Source organism: Musca vetustissima, unplaced genomic scaffold (assembly GCF_032173495.1).
Source record: "Musca vetustissima isolate MV318-11 ecotype Yass unplaced genomic scaffold, APGP_CSIRO_Mvet_v1 utg12733, whole genome shotgun sequence".
Classification (NCBI taxonomy): Eukaryota; Metazoa; Arthropoda; class Insecta; order Diptera; family Muscidae; genus Musca; species Musca vetustissima.
The window spans coordinates 37,722-51,611 of NW_026885694.1; the positions used below are offsets into that span (position 1 = coordinate 37,722).

Genomic DNA, 13,890 nt, shown 5'->3' on the forward strand with positions numbered 1-13,890 from the left:
CTATTGTTGTGTTTATTTAACGGGTCACAGAAAACACATTAATACCTACTTATGTTTCTTGAATAATATGCAAATATTTACATATATTAATAAAGTATGTGTTCCGTACATAACACTGTGCGACAAATTTGAATTTTTTTGATTATTACCGGGAAATTCCAACAGATTATGAAAGAGGGGATAATAAAAGAAGACACGTGTATCGGCGTTTTGAAAGTTTACGTCGGGAGGTAACCAAAAAAGGCGGGGCAATATTCCCCCTTTTCAAGAATTTTGATCATTTTCGAATTATGATTTCTTGAAATCCTTGCATTTTAGGTATATAGTGTCTTCGGCAATATTACTGATAAAATATCGAGGAATATTTTGGTCTGCAACTTTAACCCTCAATCGACTCATTAAAGGGGTCTTTTCGGTCCCCTTTTTCAGGAGTGATTGAAAACTCATTCAAAACGGGGTTAAAGCTGCTCAGAATATTCTACAGAAATGTTCGCCATAAAGTTTTGCTATAAGTCTCAGAATAGACAAAAACTCAAAAATCAGCCTAAATGTCGAAAATCTTAAAAAAAAACAAAAACTCATTTTAGGGTTAATATCGTACTACTACAAGTTTTTACCCATTTTTCCCACAAGATGTCGTTTTAGAAGGATAGTATAAGGAACAAAAATATTCCCCATCAATTTTTAGCATAAGTCACTGAACAAGAGAAATCTGTATATATAACGTATATACCGAATATATAGTCATACATTTTGAACCAAAAATTAAAAATGTTATTGTATTTTTTTCAAAAACATTTCCCAGTATTTTTTTCGAAAAAGTGCATGAAAGTAACATGAAACTTAATTATGGGTACATAATGTCAAAGAATAAAATATTCTACGTCAAAATCCACTTCAAGTCTCAGAATAAACTATATATTTATATTCAATAGTTTTTAAGAAATATACATAATAAAATTATATATAATAACAACAATTTTTTTTACAATTTTCAGTTAATTTGATAATGTGAATTTCTTAAAAACTATTGAATATAAATATATAGTTTGTTCTGAGACTTGAAGTGGATTTTGACGTAGAATATTTTATTCTTTGACATTATGTACCCAGAATTAAGTTTCGTGTTACTTTCATGCACTTTTTCGAAAAAAATACTGAGAAATATATTTGAAAAAAAAAAATACAATAACATTTTTAATTTTAGGTTCAAAATGTATGACTATATATTCGGTATATACATTATATATACAGATTTCTCTTGTTCAGTGACTTATGCTAAAAATTGATGGAGAATATTTTTGTTCCTTATACTATCCTTCTAAAACGACATCTTGTGGGAAAAATGGGTAAAAACTAGTAATAAGTACGATATTAACCCTAAAATGAGCTTTTGTTTTTTTTAGGATTTTCGACATTTAGGCTGATTATTGAGTTTTTGTCTATTCTGAGATTTAAACTTTATGGCGAACATTTCTGTGAAATATTCTGAGCAGCTTTAACCCCGTTTTGAATGAGTTTTCAATCACTCCTGGAAAAGGGGACCGAAAAGACCCCTTTAATGAGTCGGTTGAGGGTTAAAGTTGCAGACCAAAATATTCCTCGATATTTTATCAGTAATATTGCCGAAGACACTATATACCTAAAATTCAAGGATTTCAAGAAATCATAATTCAAAAATGATCAAAATTCTTGAAAAGGGGGAATATTGCGCCGCCTTTTTTGGTTACCTCCCGACGTAAACTTTCAAAACGCCGATACACGTGTCTTCTGTTTTTATCCCCTCTTTCATAATCTGTTGGAATTTCCCGGTAATTATTTTTTGTGTTGCACAGTGTAATCGAAACAAGTTGTAAAATAATTGTCAATACTGAAATCGAGAAATTATTTTATAACCTTTTAGAGAAGTCCAAAAACGCTATATTCCCAAGATTGGTATTTTGGGGGCTTGAGCACGTGTTTCAAACAGTTTGGGAAATATTAAATATTTTGGATTCTAATTGAGTAGATATGTCCCTACGAGAAATTATCAATATTAGCCTATGCTTCCGGGTAGCCCCCATAGAATGGTAACCTCCATTATTCGGCTTTTGAATTCACTCTAATTTAATTTTTCAGATTCTTATGGGTTGCCACATCTTTCTACCAAAAATTATCAATGTCAGTTTACGGTTTTGGCATAGCTCCCATAGAACCTGACCATACAATTTTTTGGTATTTTAAAGACTATGAGCCATATATCCTATTTTTTGCCATAATTAGAGCAGTGGGAATAAATATCACATATAGGTGTGTCGGGGACGACAATTAAGATTCTTCATGAAAAAAATGCACATAGTATTCTATCCTTCTCCGAATTTCAAAACTGATGTCATTCGTTTTATTTATGACGGTACCAAGGTAATAAAATCTTTGACTACCTCGAAGCTGTAGTTCTCAAGTTCCACAGTTGGTCCGAGTCTACTGGACGTCTTGCGCGTTGATACCATCAGCTTGGTCTTCTTGCCGTTTACTGCCAGACCCATTTTGGCAGACTCATTCTCAATTTGTTCAAAGGTGGCTGTTACCGCTCTCAATGTTCGACCCATTATGTCGATGTCATCGGCGTAGGCGCGTAACATGTGTTGTTTGGTGTATAGAGTGTTATTTCTGTTCACTTTCGCCTCTCGTATGACCTTTTTCAGCAGGATGTTAAAAAGGACACACGACAAACTATCACCTTGTCTGAATCCTCGTTCGGTTTTAAAGGGCTTGGAATTAGGAATGTGATATGTCAGTCCACGTTTTGGTATAGCTCCCATATAACGGTAGGTCAAAATATTATATATGTTGGGTATTTTTGGCAAGAATTAGCTGTAATTTGGTATTTTTAGATACCATTGAATAGTAAATCATGTCAACGAAAGTGATCAATAAGGGTCAACTTTTTTGGATAGCCCCCCATATAAAGGTAACCCACGCTTTTCGGAATTTAGGGAGTTTGAACAGGGTTTTTACACGAATTTACTGTAATTTGGCCTTTCAATGTACATTGGGTCCTTCTATCAAAATTTGTAAATATTGGACCACTTCTTAGGATAGATTCCCCTATAACGGTACTCTCCATTATTCGGAGAGTAGTAGTTTGAATAGTGTTTACTCGAATTTACTGTCGTAGGTCCTCAGGATTTTCTGGGAAATAAATACTTTGGTTTACCTTAGCCAGAGAGTGCCAAATACCGTACCTTTTTGAATTTTTAGCACAATTTCACAACTAAAATATCAAATTATAGCCAATGCCGTTGTGTAAGCTGCATCATCTAGCGGCTGAATATGGTATTCATAAGTATTCATAAAAAAATAAATCTATATGAAATATTGAAAAAATATGCTTATTGGATTGCTTATCTTCATTTTTAAACATGGCTACCATAAATAATACTTCCTATTAAAATAGAACACTGGTAAAGTTTTTTTTTTTAATATCTATATGCAAACAATATAAAAAGTTCGTCCCTCCCGAATGAGGCACCGTTGTATTTCTGTCCAACGGCGAAACATTTCACCAGTCGACTATTCTCTTTTTTAATAAATTTTATTATTTATTTTATCACTTTTGGACATACATATCTAAAATAAAATTTTTACAAAATTAATTTAGTATAAATTTACAAATTAGAGTTTTTTTATTTCGAATTATAATGACATGTATTATTAGTTCATTAATTTGTACAATAATAATAGCTATTGTTATTTTGTTCTAATAAAACATTTTGTTTTTTACAAAATGTGAAAGTCAATTATTTTAATTTGTTCTAATTGTTTCGTTATACGTGAACTGTAAAATTAGCCAAATGATAAAAAATACAAAAATGTGATTAGTCACCCAGATATTTGATAATACACTTTACATATTTTAAATATTATTCATTGAATTCAAAAAGTAAAAAAAAAAATCAATCAATTATTTCCATGTTCGAAATAAAATAAATATTTTAATTAATAAAAATAAAACAACATGCATAACCACTAAAAACAAAAAAGATTATCATAAGAAATGTATATTATAATAAAAAACAATAAAAGCGTGACTATAAAATCAATACAATTCATAAGAGCTAGAGTTAAAGACAAATTATCCCAGGGAAAAGTTGAAAGTTCAGTTTTTTAAGGATATGAAAAAATACATTATAAGCAAAGAAAATTATGAGAAAAGCTAAATTTCATATGGGAATATTAAAAAATGTTTTAAATTCCTTGGAGCTGAGGTTTGCAAGCTGATAACTTGCGAAATATGAACATATTGCATATAATTTAAATGCATTTTTTATCTATACAACGCACGCACATGTGATCCGTGATAATGGGCCAGATAATGGACTAAACTGATTATAGGATTGTAGAACTCGTGATTTTGCTTCGTTTAGCAAAGCTTCACAGGAGCTTCTTTACAATTAAATTCCAAAGTCGAAAATTTGGAGCGTATTTGATGTATTGAAAGCTTTATTCAGAGTGAAGAAAAATAAATTGTGTGTACATATTTTTGCAAAATCGTAACCTACTACCTGAGTACTACTATAATATTAGCAAAATAAATTTATCTTCAAGTAGTAACTTCAAAACCCCCACTAGACTTGAAGTTATATAAACCAAGACATTGACAAAATCGTTGAATCTTTTGTTTCGACAAACCCTTTGTAGATATGTCTGCCACCATGTCCTCTGTTGAAATGTTCTGAATTATTATTCTTTCTTTCAATTTGCGGAATACCAGAATAAGACATTTTTATGCGTTCTCTGCGTTCCTATAACCTGATGTATTGAAAGTTGTATTCAGAGTGAAGTAAAATAAATTGTGTGTACATATTTTTACAAAATTTTAACCTACTACATGAGTACTTCTATAATATAAGCAAAGTCAATTTATCTTCAAGTATTAACTTCAACAGTATGTTTTAATAAAAAAAAACTATTTTTTGAGTCCAAATTTGAAAAGGTCCACTGAAATGCAGTAGAACCCTTCGTAAAATGCATCAGGCGGTCGCATATTTTAGAAGATTAAGGCAAACCCGCATTCCCTTAACCATACTAAAAAATCCATAATTCAAAAAACGTTTTATTTAAATAAAAAAAATAATTTGTTTTATTTTCAGATATCTTCATGCTTTATTTGTTTTTTTTTTTGCGACTATTAAACCGCACTTCAATGTGATTTGACAAGTATGCAAAGGAAACAAATGCGTTTTGATTTGACAAGTATGCAAAGGAAACAAATGCGTAATAGGAATTAATTTAAAATTATATTTCAAATACAAAATTTAAAACCGCTATAACTTTTGAGCGCAGAATCCAAATTTGTGAACGCGAACAGATTTCGAATGTCAAAAAAATTAAAAGAATTTGACATTAACAATCAAATGTAGAGGAACTTCGTGGTCCGAGGACCTTTGGTTCTTTGGTTCACTTCATAAATTTTTATGTGAAAAGATGTATATTTCACTCAATATTAAAATATTGGATGGAAGCGAAAAAAATTGGCGAGAGAAAAATACGAGCTTATATCGTTATAATCTCATTCCCACATTTAAGCATGCTTGCGGCTCAGTGATGGGCAGTGTTGCCGTTTTGACATTTCGGACCAAATTTGATCCGAAAAAACAATCAATTTGGTCCGATGATTTCAAATTTCGTTCCATTTTCATGCTAATAATTTTGGAGAATTCCGTTTGAATTCTAAAGGGGCGTCCTAAAATCTGATCTGGTCCCTTATTACGTGCATTTTGGTCCGATTTTTTCGAACGGGACCACTGATAATGAAGGTGAGTTTTTACAGCTGGAGTTGGAAACCTTCATTTTGTTGATGAAATAATAACATCAAAGACATTTAGAGCAAAACTTGAAGCAATGTGCAGTAAAAATGGGGATCTTGCGGGACTTTATCTTTCAACATAGTAATGATCCCAATCGTACTGCGCTAGATTCCAGACTTTGAGAATTTGTGGTAAATTTATAAGAAAAAGTTGAAACATGATAGCACCAGGGACACGAAAAAAACTTTAACAACGGAATGAAATCAAATATCATCCGAGTTAACCTCCAAAGTTGAATCCAAGCCTAGCAAAAAGTGTATCCTAAAAGTATTAAATTTTATAAGAATGTGTAGTATCATTATTTTTTTATCTTGTTACTCTGTACGAAAACTGGTATACATTAGTTAGTTTTAATACCCTTCACCAGGTGGAGTGTATATTAAATTTGTCATACCGTTTGCAACGTCTTCATATTTTTTTATTTTGCATTAGAATAATTAATCTATATGAAATATGAAGAAATCATTTTTAGTGGTTATACGAATATGAATTCTGCATATTGTACTTCATAAAACTTCGCCAATGCATGTCAATTCAACCCATCGAACTTTTTCATTAACTGACAACACCAGATATCCGATTTGCATCAATTTCAATAACTAAAACATTTGATTTGCATCCAATAAATTTAATTTCAAAATCACGTTCGTCGGTGCACTTAACTTCAATATTACAATTAACAAAAAATCAAAAATTTACACTATGAGGCAATTAGACATGACCGTGTTAACAATAATAAAATAATAACAGAAATAACTATGGTGCTAATAATAATTGAATTAATGTGAAACTACGCCATTTCTAATTGAACTATATGTATGAACAAGTTCATAATTTGAACAAATTATGCCATAATTTCACAGATGAACAATTCACAATTATATTTCCGAAAAATATTCATATAAATAGGCCCACTGAAACCTATTTTATACGTCACTTGTCAACAACATTCATTTCATCCCATATCGACGCATTGAGTAATCACGAAAAATGACAAAATATATATTGGCTTTTACGATTCTTTGGATTTTTGGAGGATTGGTGATTGATGCAGCTTTTGACAAAAATGCGGCCATGGATGATTTTATGGCAAAATTGGAAGAGTGCAAAACTGATGCTGGAGCCACGGATGGTAATAAAATGCATTTATAAACAAATAGAAAATTTTTTTATTCATTACAGAGTGATTGTCAGGACAGACAAATGTTGTTTTCGACAGATATTACACGATCCTTAACGAAGATATATATGTCATTTAAATATATTTTCTTTTAGCTGATGTCAAAGATATTCTAGGAAAGGTACCAGCATCAACAGCCGAAGGTAAATGCCTACGTTCGTGCATTATGAAAAAATACGAAATGGTAAGATTTTGATCGAAATTACAAATTAAACCTCAAGCTTTTCATAATTATCTCCTCTTTATTTTCTTATCCAACAGATGACTGTCAATGGCACATTTGTACCAGCTATTGCTATAAAACATGCTGAAACATTTTCAGCTGGTGATGCTGAAAAAATAAAGAAAGCCAAAGAGGTCGTCAATACCTGTGCTCGCATTAAAGTGTCTACCGATCATTGTCAAGCTGCTGAACAATATGGCAAATGTTTTATGAAGCATGCAATGGATCGCGATCTAACGCAATTCAAAGTGTAGTGCAGCATTGCGAATATGGAAAATTGCAAATCACCAAAGTTTCGGGGACCTTGCAGTTAAACTAAAATGCAAACATTTGTAATAATTTTTATATAAATTTTAAAATAAATAGTTCACTTGCAAATTTATATATGTACGAAAACGTCATTGTCTTGGGGTTGGGATGTTTGTTTACGTTTAGTTTTAAACTTTTACAATTTTTACAACGGTCAAAAATCCATATTAGACAGTCTTTCCAATTGTTTAATTTTCAAGAGGAATAGTTCACATGGATTTGCCATAGAGCTTCATGAAACTTCGTCAATAAAAAATTAGGAATTTATTCAATCCAATAAGCAGATTTTTCAAAATTTCATATAGTTTTATTTTTATGGAAAAAGCCGCTAAATGGCGAAGTTTTCATATGATATGGATCTGATATTCATACAAGGGAACAATAAAATATAATTTTTCTTGGATATCATTTCATCCCATTCCTTTTTATAGCTATTTTCGCGTTTCTTGTGCCATAATACTTTAACTATATCAAATTGGTCACATGCTTGAATATGGGAATGATATTAGGTTCGTTCGTTTACTCAAAAATTTGTACGAATTTGTACAAATTATTACAAAATGTTGTTCGTTTACCCAAAAGTCCAGTAAAAGAGAGTGAATTGAAAGAGCAGATTTGACAGTTGTGTTACTGAGTATTTGCAAATTCTTACAAGGAAAATTTACTCAGTAAGAATTTTCTTCTACCATCAGCTGATATTTAACCAGCTGTTTTGTTATGTTTTGTAAACAAAAAAAAAATCGTTCTCAAGAATATTGATTGTTTTGTGAATTTTATTTTGATTTTGTATCATTAAATACCGAAATGGATGAAGAAAACGCAAGTATTTAAAAGTAAGGTAATACAAGAGTAATTAGCGAACGATTTTTTAGGTTCCAAATCCAAACAAAAAAGTGTGCATCCCTAACATGTCTTGAACACCATCGGTTATGTCCACCCCCATATCACACAACACTTTTAAATGTTTGTGGGAAACAAACAACATCCGCTTGTTATCCATTTTTCTAATAAAACTGCTGTTTTTTAGTTTGCGCCAATTTGTTTGTTGTTTTAATCAGCTGTGTCGAAACAATCTTTTTACTGGATGTTGTTCGTTTACTTTTTGCAGTTTTCTCTCTTGAGAAGGAAAAATTCGTATTTACTCTCTGCAAATTCTTACTGAGTAAATATTACTGGGAAAGTAAACGAACGAACCTATTATGCTTGAATATGGGAATGAGATTATAACGACATAAGCGAAGTGTTTACGCGTCCATTCCATATTTCCACCATAAGGTGGAACACTTCGAAATATTCACCGAAGACCCCATAATTGATCAGAATAAAATTCTATATCGATTTATGCATGTCCGTCTGACTATCTTTGAAATCACGAAATCATTACGAAACCATATCACCAAATATTCGGTATTATAGGCATTTTTGACTCATTTTCAACCTAATTGACTGTAATTTTCTCCGTTTGGTTCTCATTAGGTGTCAAATATTCCTACAGAAAATTACCATTATATGATGGTACCACCCATTATTCGAAATTTTGCAGGTTTTAGACACGGTTTTCAACATAATTAGCTTTGAATTGGTATTTTGGATCCACTTTGGCTATCATATTTGCCTACTAAATATTATCATAGTAGGCTAGAAACCAATGATCGGTATTTTTGGGGAGCTTGAGAAGGTTTTTCAATTTAATATTTGGATTGAGTAGAAAATGTCTTTACTAAAAATTACCAACATTAGCCCAATTTTCCGAGTAGCCCCCATATAATGTATAGAACCCCCATTATTTGGTATTTTGGAGTTTTGGGCACGTTTTTTAATAGAATTGGCTCAAATTTGAATTTTAACGTTCTCATGGGGTGTCAAATTTTCCTACTAAACATGATTAATATTGGTTCACTTTTTAGGCAATACCTCATAATATGTATCCCAAATTTCGGTATTTTGTGGTGCTTGCATACTTGCTTCAACCAAATTAGCTGTAATTTTATATTTTAGATTGTCATTAAGTAGAAAATCTCCCTACCAAAAATGATCAATATTAGCCCAAGTTTCCGGGAAGCCCCCATCACAACGCTTATTCGGCATGTTTACAAGCGAATTCTTCGAAAATTCCAAATCTTCCTACCAAAAATTATTAATGTCTACAGACAATATTCATTCAATAAGTCAATTTTCAATTTTTGTTAGTTACGACTTTTTGCATTTTAGCTAACGATATATTAGGTAGTCGCATCGGCGAATCACTACAACAAAGCAACTTTTTTGGTAACATATATGTCAAAATTTGTAAACAAGGCAAATAAAATTCAATTCGCCTTGACATATCAAAGTTTAAGCAAATTTAATTCAAACAGAACAAAATGTTTTTATGCCCTATACTTTTATGTGTTGCCTCAAGAGTGTGTAGCTGCACGATATATTGATACAAGATCCTTTTCGTATATCGTTTATCATCTATCATCATCGTATATCATCTATAAACTAGAAGAATCGTTATAGTCTTGTGTGTCTGTCTGTTTATCATAATTGAAAACAAAACTAATTTTCTGTGTCGGCATCTTTCAATAATTTCCATTGTCGAATTCTGGAGATTTTGCATGTAGATTCGGTTCCTGCCTAAGACGACTTCTACTGGTTTTGGTAGTGATTGGTTTATATTTACAGACCACCATTATGAAATTATACGCAGTGACCAAAATTTTGTTTTAAAAATCTCAAATACATTTATAATACCGAATTTCTTAAAGTAAAATTGGAAAAAATAACGAAATATAAATGTTATTTAAAAAGAAATTATATTTTTTATGTTTTTAAGGCGAATTAATATTTACAACAATTTGTTTTGACATTTAATGTACAAACAACTGGGTCGATGCGACTACCTAATGCATCTTCCCTGCATCATGCTGTACAGCATTTATCATAGTATGTGTTTTTTTTTGAATGTTTGTTTATGTATGTATGACACACAACGTATGAAGAAAATCAAAATAGTTTTGATTTTGGAAAAAACCCTATCAATCTGGTGAATAATTATTCACCAGATTGAAAATGAATATTATAATTAATTAATTTTGAAAGTTGTCAGTAAATAATTTTGTACAAAAATAATAAAATTGTGACGGAATAAAAAAACAACTGAATTTACGACTCAAAATGGAAATTTTGGGACGAATGAAATTTTTTTAATTTCATTCGTAATTTTCAATTTTAATTTCGTAGAGTTTCATTTGAAATTCAAAGAAATCCATTTGAAATTCAAAGAATCCAATTTGAAATTCATAACATTTCACTTGTAATTCACAAAATTTCAGTTGTAATTCATAACAATTCATTTCAAATTCATACATATTCCTTTTGTGTTACCAATAATACTTTTCGAATTTAAAATTAAATGTTATGAAAAACAAATGGAATGTTATGTATTTCAAATCAAATGTTAAGAATTTCAAATGGAATTATTTAAATTTCAAATGGAATTTTATTAATTTCAAGTGGAATTTTATGAATTTCAAACGCAAATACTTTGAATTTCAAATGGAAGTTTATGAATTTCAAATGGAATTCTATGAATTTCGAAAAGTATTCTAGGAATTACAAAAATGAAATTCTCGAATTACAGCTGATATGTTGTGAATTGCAAATGGAATTCTCGAATTGCAAGCTATATGTTGTGAATTACAAATGTAATTCTCGAATTACATTTGATATGTTTTGAATAACATGTGAAAAAGGTGTAGTCAATCTCACATATACAAAAAGGGGTTCATCGGCATGACGGCATGATTTATAGTTTATGGGGCCCTTAACATTTGGTAACAATTGTTACCAAATATGAATAAACCTTGTCCTCAACAATTAGCAGGGGTAACACAGAAATAAAATTATGTTCACATCGCCTTTTAATTACAACACAGCGTTGTCAGGTGCACGAATACTGGTGTTGTTAGCAAACAAATGCAAACAGCGTCATCTAGCTTTTAATTTAAGAAACTGAATGCCACATTTTTTTATGTCAGTTTTGTTTCGAAAAAAAATATTATGATAGAGGGGCTAAAAATAAAAGACAAGAGTACCGGCATTTTAAAAGCTTAAAAAGTCTTGGCAATATTTCGGTAAATATATATATATATATTTAATGAAGAATATCTTTGTCCTTTATACCATCATTCTGAATCGACATCTAGTATCTGGAGTATCTGTTACAGGAACCCAATCTGATTCGAATTCGAGTGACTGATATTGATTCGAATATGCTTTCAATCTTCTAGTAAAACAGGCTATAAAATCACAAAATTGGAATTAGTGTAGCTTTAATACAACTAAATCATCATTTGTCTTCTATTCGTAAAACAACCAAAAATTTTCAGTATTTTATGAAACGGTGCAATTTGTTTATTTATTTGCATTCATGTATACACTACCAATTAAATCGGTAGTTAATTATCTTTCAATTGTTGTTAATGATTGTTTTCAAAAATTCTACTGCAGCTCATAACGGTTTTTGCATATTCTAAAATCATTGATCTATGTCTAATGGTAAATTGAAAATATAAATTTTCAGTTTATTTCATGTGACCTATAATTTAACGGAACGCAGAAACTGAAGATTCCTTCCCATAAATAGTCGCCAATTGTTTCAAAATATATTGAGTATCAATTGAATTGTTTTACTATAAACATCCAGTTATATTTTATTCAGTAATATAATATAACATATTTGTCAAAAATGGCCAAGTATTTTCTAACATTTGCAATTCTCTGTGTTGTCGGTGCGGTTTTAGTTCGTGGTGCAATCGATAAAAATGCATTAATTGCGGAATTTATGTCCAAAGGAGAAGCTTGCAAGGCAGAAACTGGTGCCACTGATGGTGAGAAAATTTAATTTCAGATATGAAGCAGGGCGCATTAATAAGGTCATCCAGGGAGATTAGCTGTTTCTCAACTTTGCTTTCAAAATTGTGAATTGGCTTCCATTATGAAAACGTAAATAAATCCAAATTCTTGACATTGGACTTGAGAAAAACAGCTGGACTTCGCTTGCTTGATGGCCCTATTAATAGATCTTGGTATGAAGCATTATTTATGTGCCAGAATGTTGAAGAGTTTTACATGGACATAACAGAGTTATGTCTTCGTACGGTTGCCAAGCCAGGTTTATCATTTCGTGTCCAAATTTGTTACTTACATCTACGATCACAACGTTTTTCTTGTTTTATCTGTCATTTCTTGGCTCTTTGAAGAAAAAATGTTAAAAAGTCTTCAAATGTGTTTAAAAGTCTTCAAATTAAATCACTACGTGTTTACTCCTTTTTAGCTGATCTCGCGGAGATTATAGGTAAAAAATCAGCCTCGACAGCCGAGGGAAAATGTCTGCGTGCATGTATTATGAAGAAATATGAAGTGGTAAATTAAAAATGCGTTACATTATTAACACAATCACCTAATATAACAAACATTCCAAACTTATTTTTAAGATCGATGCTAATGGCAAATTTGCTCCATCTGTTGCTCTGAAACATGCTGAGATGTATACGGAAGGTGCAGATGATAAAATGAAAATTGCACGTGAAATTATTGATGCCTGTGCCAAGATAAGTGTATCCGATGATCACTGCGAAGCTGCCGAAGAATATTGCAAATGTTTACATGAACAAGCTTTGGCACATGGAGTTGAAGATATTGATATTTAAATTGAAATGAATGGATTTTGTTTTTGAAAACTGGCTGGCAAATGGACATACGAGATCAATGTTTTATTTTTTTGTTTTTCATAAATAAATTATTATTTTCTTTTATTGCAAACTACATTCATTTTGTATATTATTTATTCATCATAAGATGTTCAAAGCGGTTATGGTTACGAATGAAATCTGGTTTCGTGTTGTTCCTTGGTGTTAAGTTAGTTCGCATTTTTAGAATTAATTAACAAGTACAAAAGTGCGGGAATAAATAGTTGTTTTTATAAAAACAACAAACTGGGATAACGCCTGACTATTTTTCAATAAAAAAGAAGGTATTCAAAGATAACAAAGGTTGCAGATTAGCAAATACAACGACGCTTATTTCAACCGGATTGACTGTAATTTGGTATTTTGGGTTCTCATTGCATACCACATCTCCATACTAAACATTATTAGTGTTGACCCCCAATATTCAGTAATGTGTGGAAACGTTTTTCATTGACCCAAGTTTCAGGATTGTCCCCTTATGCACATCCTTGTACAAAAAATGATTAATATTGGCCCAAGTAGTTTAGGAAATTGGACACGTTTCAACCGAATTGGCTAAAATTTGTATTCTCATTACTGTCAAATTTCAATACC

General features: G+C 31.1%; 2 protein-coding genes across 2 annotated transcripts; both read left to right on the forward strand.

Moving 5' to 3' along the window:
- The first annotated feature begins 6,839 nt into the window (after positions 1-6,839).
- LOC133332943 (general odorant-binding protein 28a-like) lies at positions 6,840-7,506 on the forward strand. Its single transcript, XM_061541307.1, has 3 exons — positions 6,840-6,981; positions 7,125-7,213; positions 7,291-7,506. Exons 1-3 carry the CDS (start codon positions 6,840-6,842, stop codon positions 7,504-7,506), a joined length of 447 nt encoding a protein of 148 aa, XP_061397291.1.
- A 4,787-nt stretch (positions 7,507-12,293) lies between these two features.
- LOC133332950 (general odorant-binding protein 28a-like) lies at positions 12,294-13,257 on the forward strand. The gene is made up of 3 exons (XM_061541315.1): positions 12,294-12,435; positions 12,882-12,970; positions 13,042-13,257. Exons 1-3 carry the CDS (start codon positions 12,294-12,296, stop codon positions 13,255-13,257), a joined length of 447 nt encoding a protein of 148 aa, XP_061397299.1.
- The last annotated feature ends 633 nt before the right edge of the window (positions 13,258-13,890 follow it).

Excerpts from the sequence above, each read along its gene's own strand:
- LOC133332943 (XM_061541307.1), top strand. The coding sequence starts at position 6,840 with ATGACAAAATATATATTGGCTTTTACGATTCTTTGGATTTTTGGAGGA. Across the intron at positions 6,982-7,124 it reads TGATGCTGGAGCCACGGATG|CTGATGTCAAAGATATTCTA; the intron begins GTAATAAAATGC and ends ATTTTCTTTTAG. Across the intron at positions 7,214-7,290 it reads TTATGAAAAAATACGAAATG|ATGACTGTCAATGGCACATT; the intron begins GTAAGATTTTGA and ends CTTATCCAACAG.
- LOC133332950 (XM_061541315.1), top strand. The coding sequence starts at position 12,294 with ATGGCCAAGTATTTTCTAACATTTGCAATTCTCTGTGTTGTCGGTGCG. Across the intron at positions 12,436-12,881 it reads AGAAACTGGTGCCACTGATG|CTGATCTCGCGGAGATTATA; the intron begins GTGAGAAAATTT and ends ACTCCTTTTTAG. Across the intron at positions 12,971-13,041 it reads TTATGAAGAAATATGAAGTG|ATCGATGCTAATGGCAAATT; the intron begins GTAAATTAAAAA and ends CTTATTTTTAAG.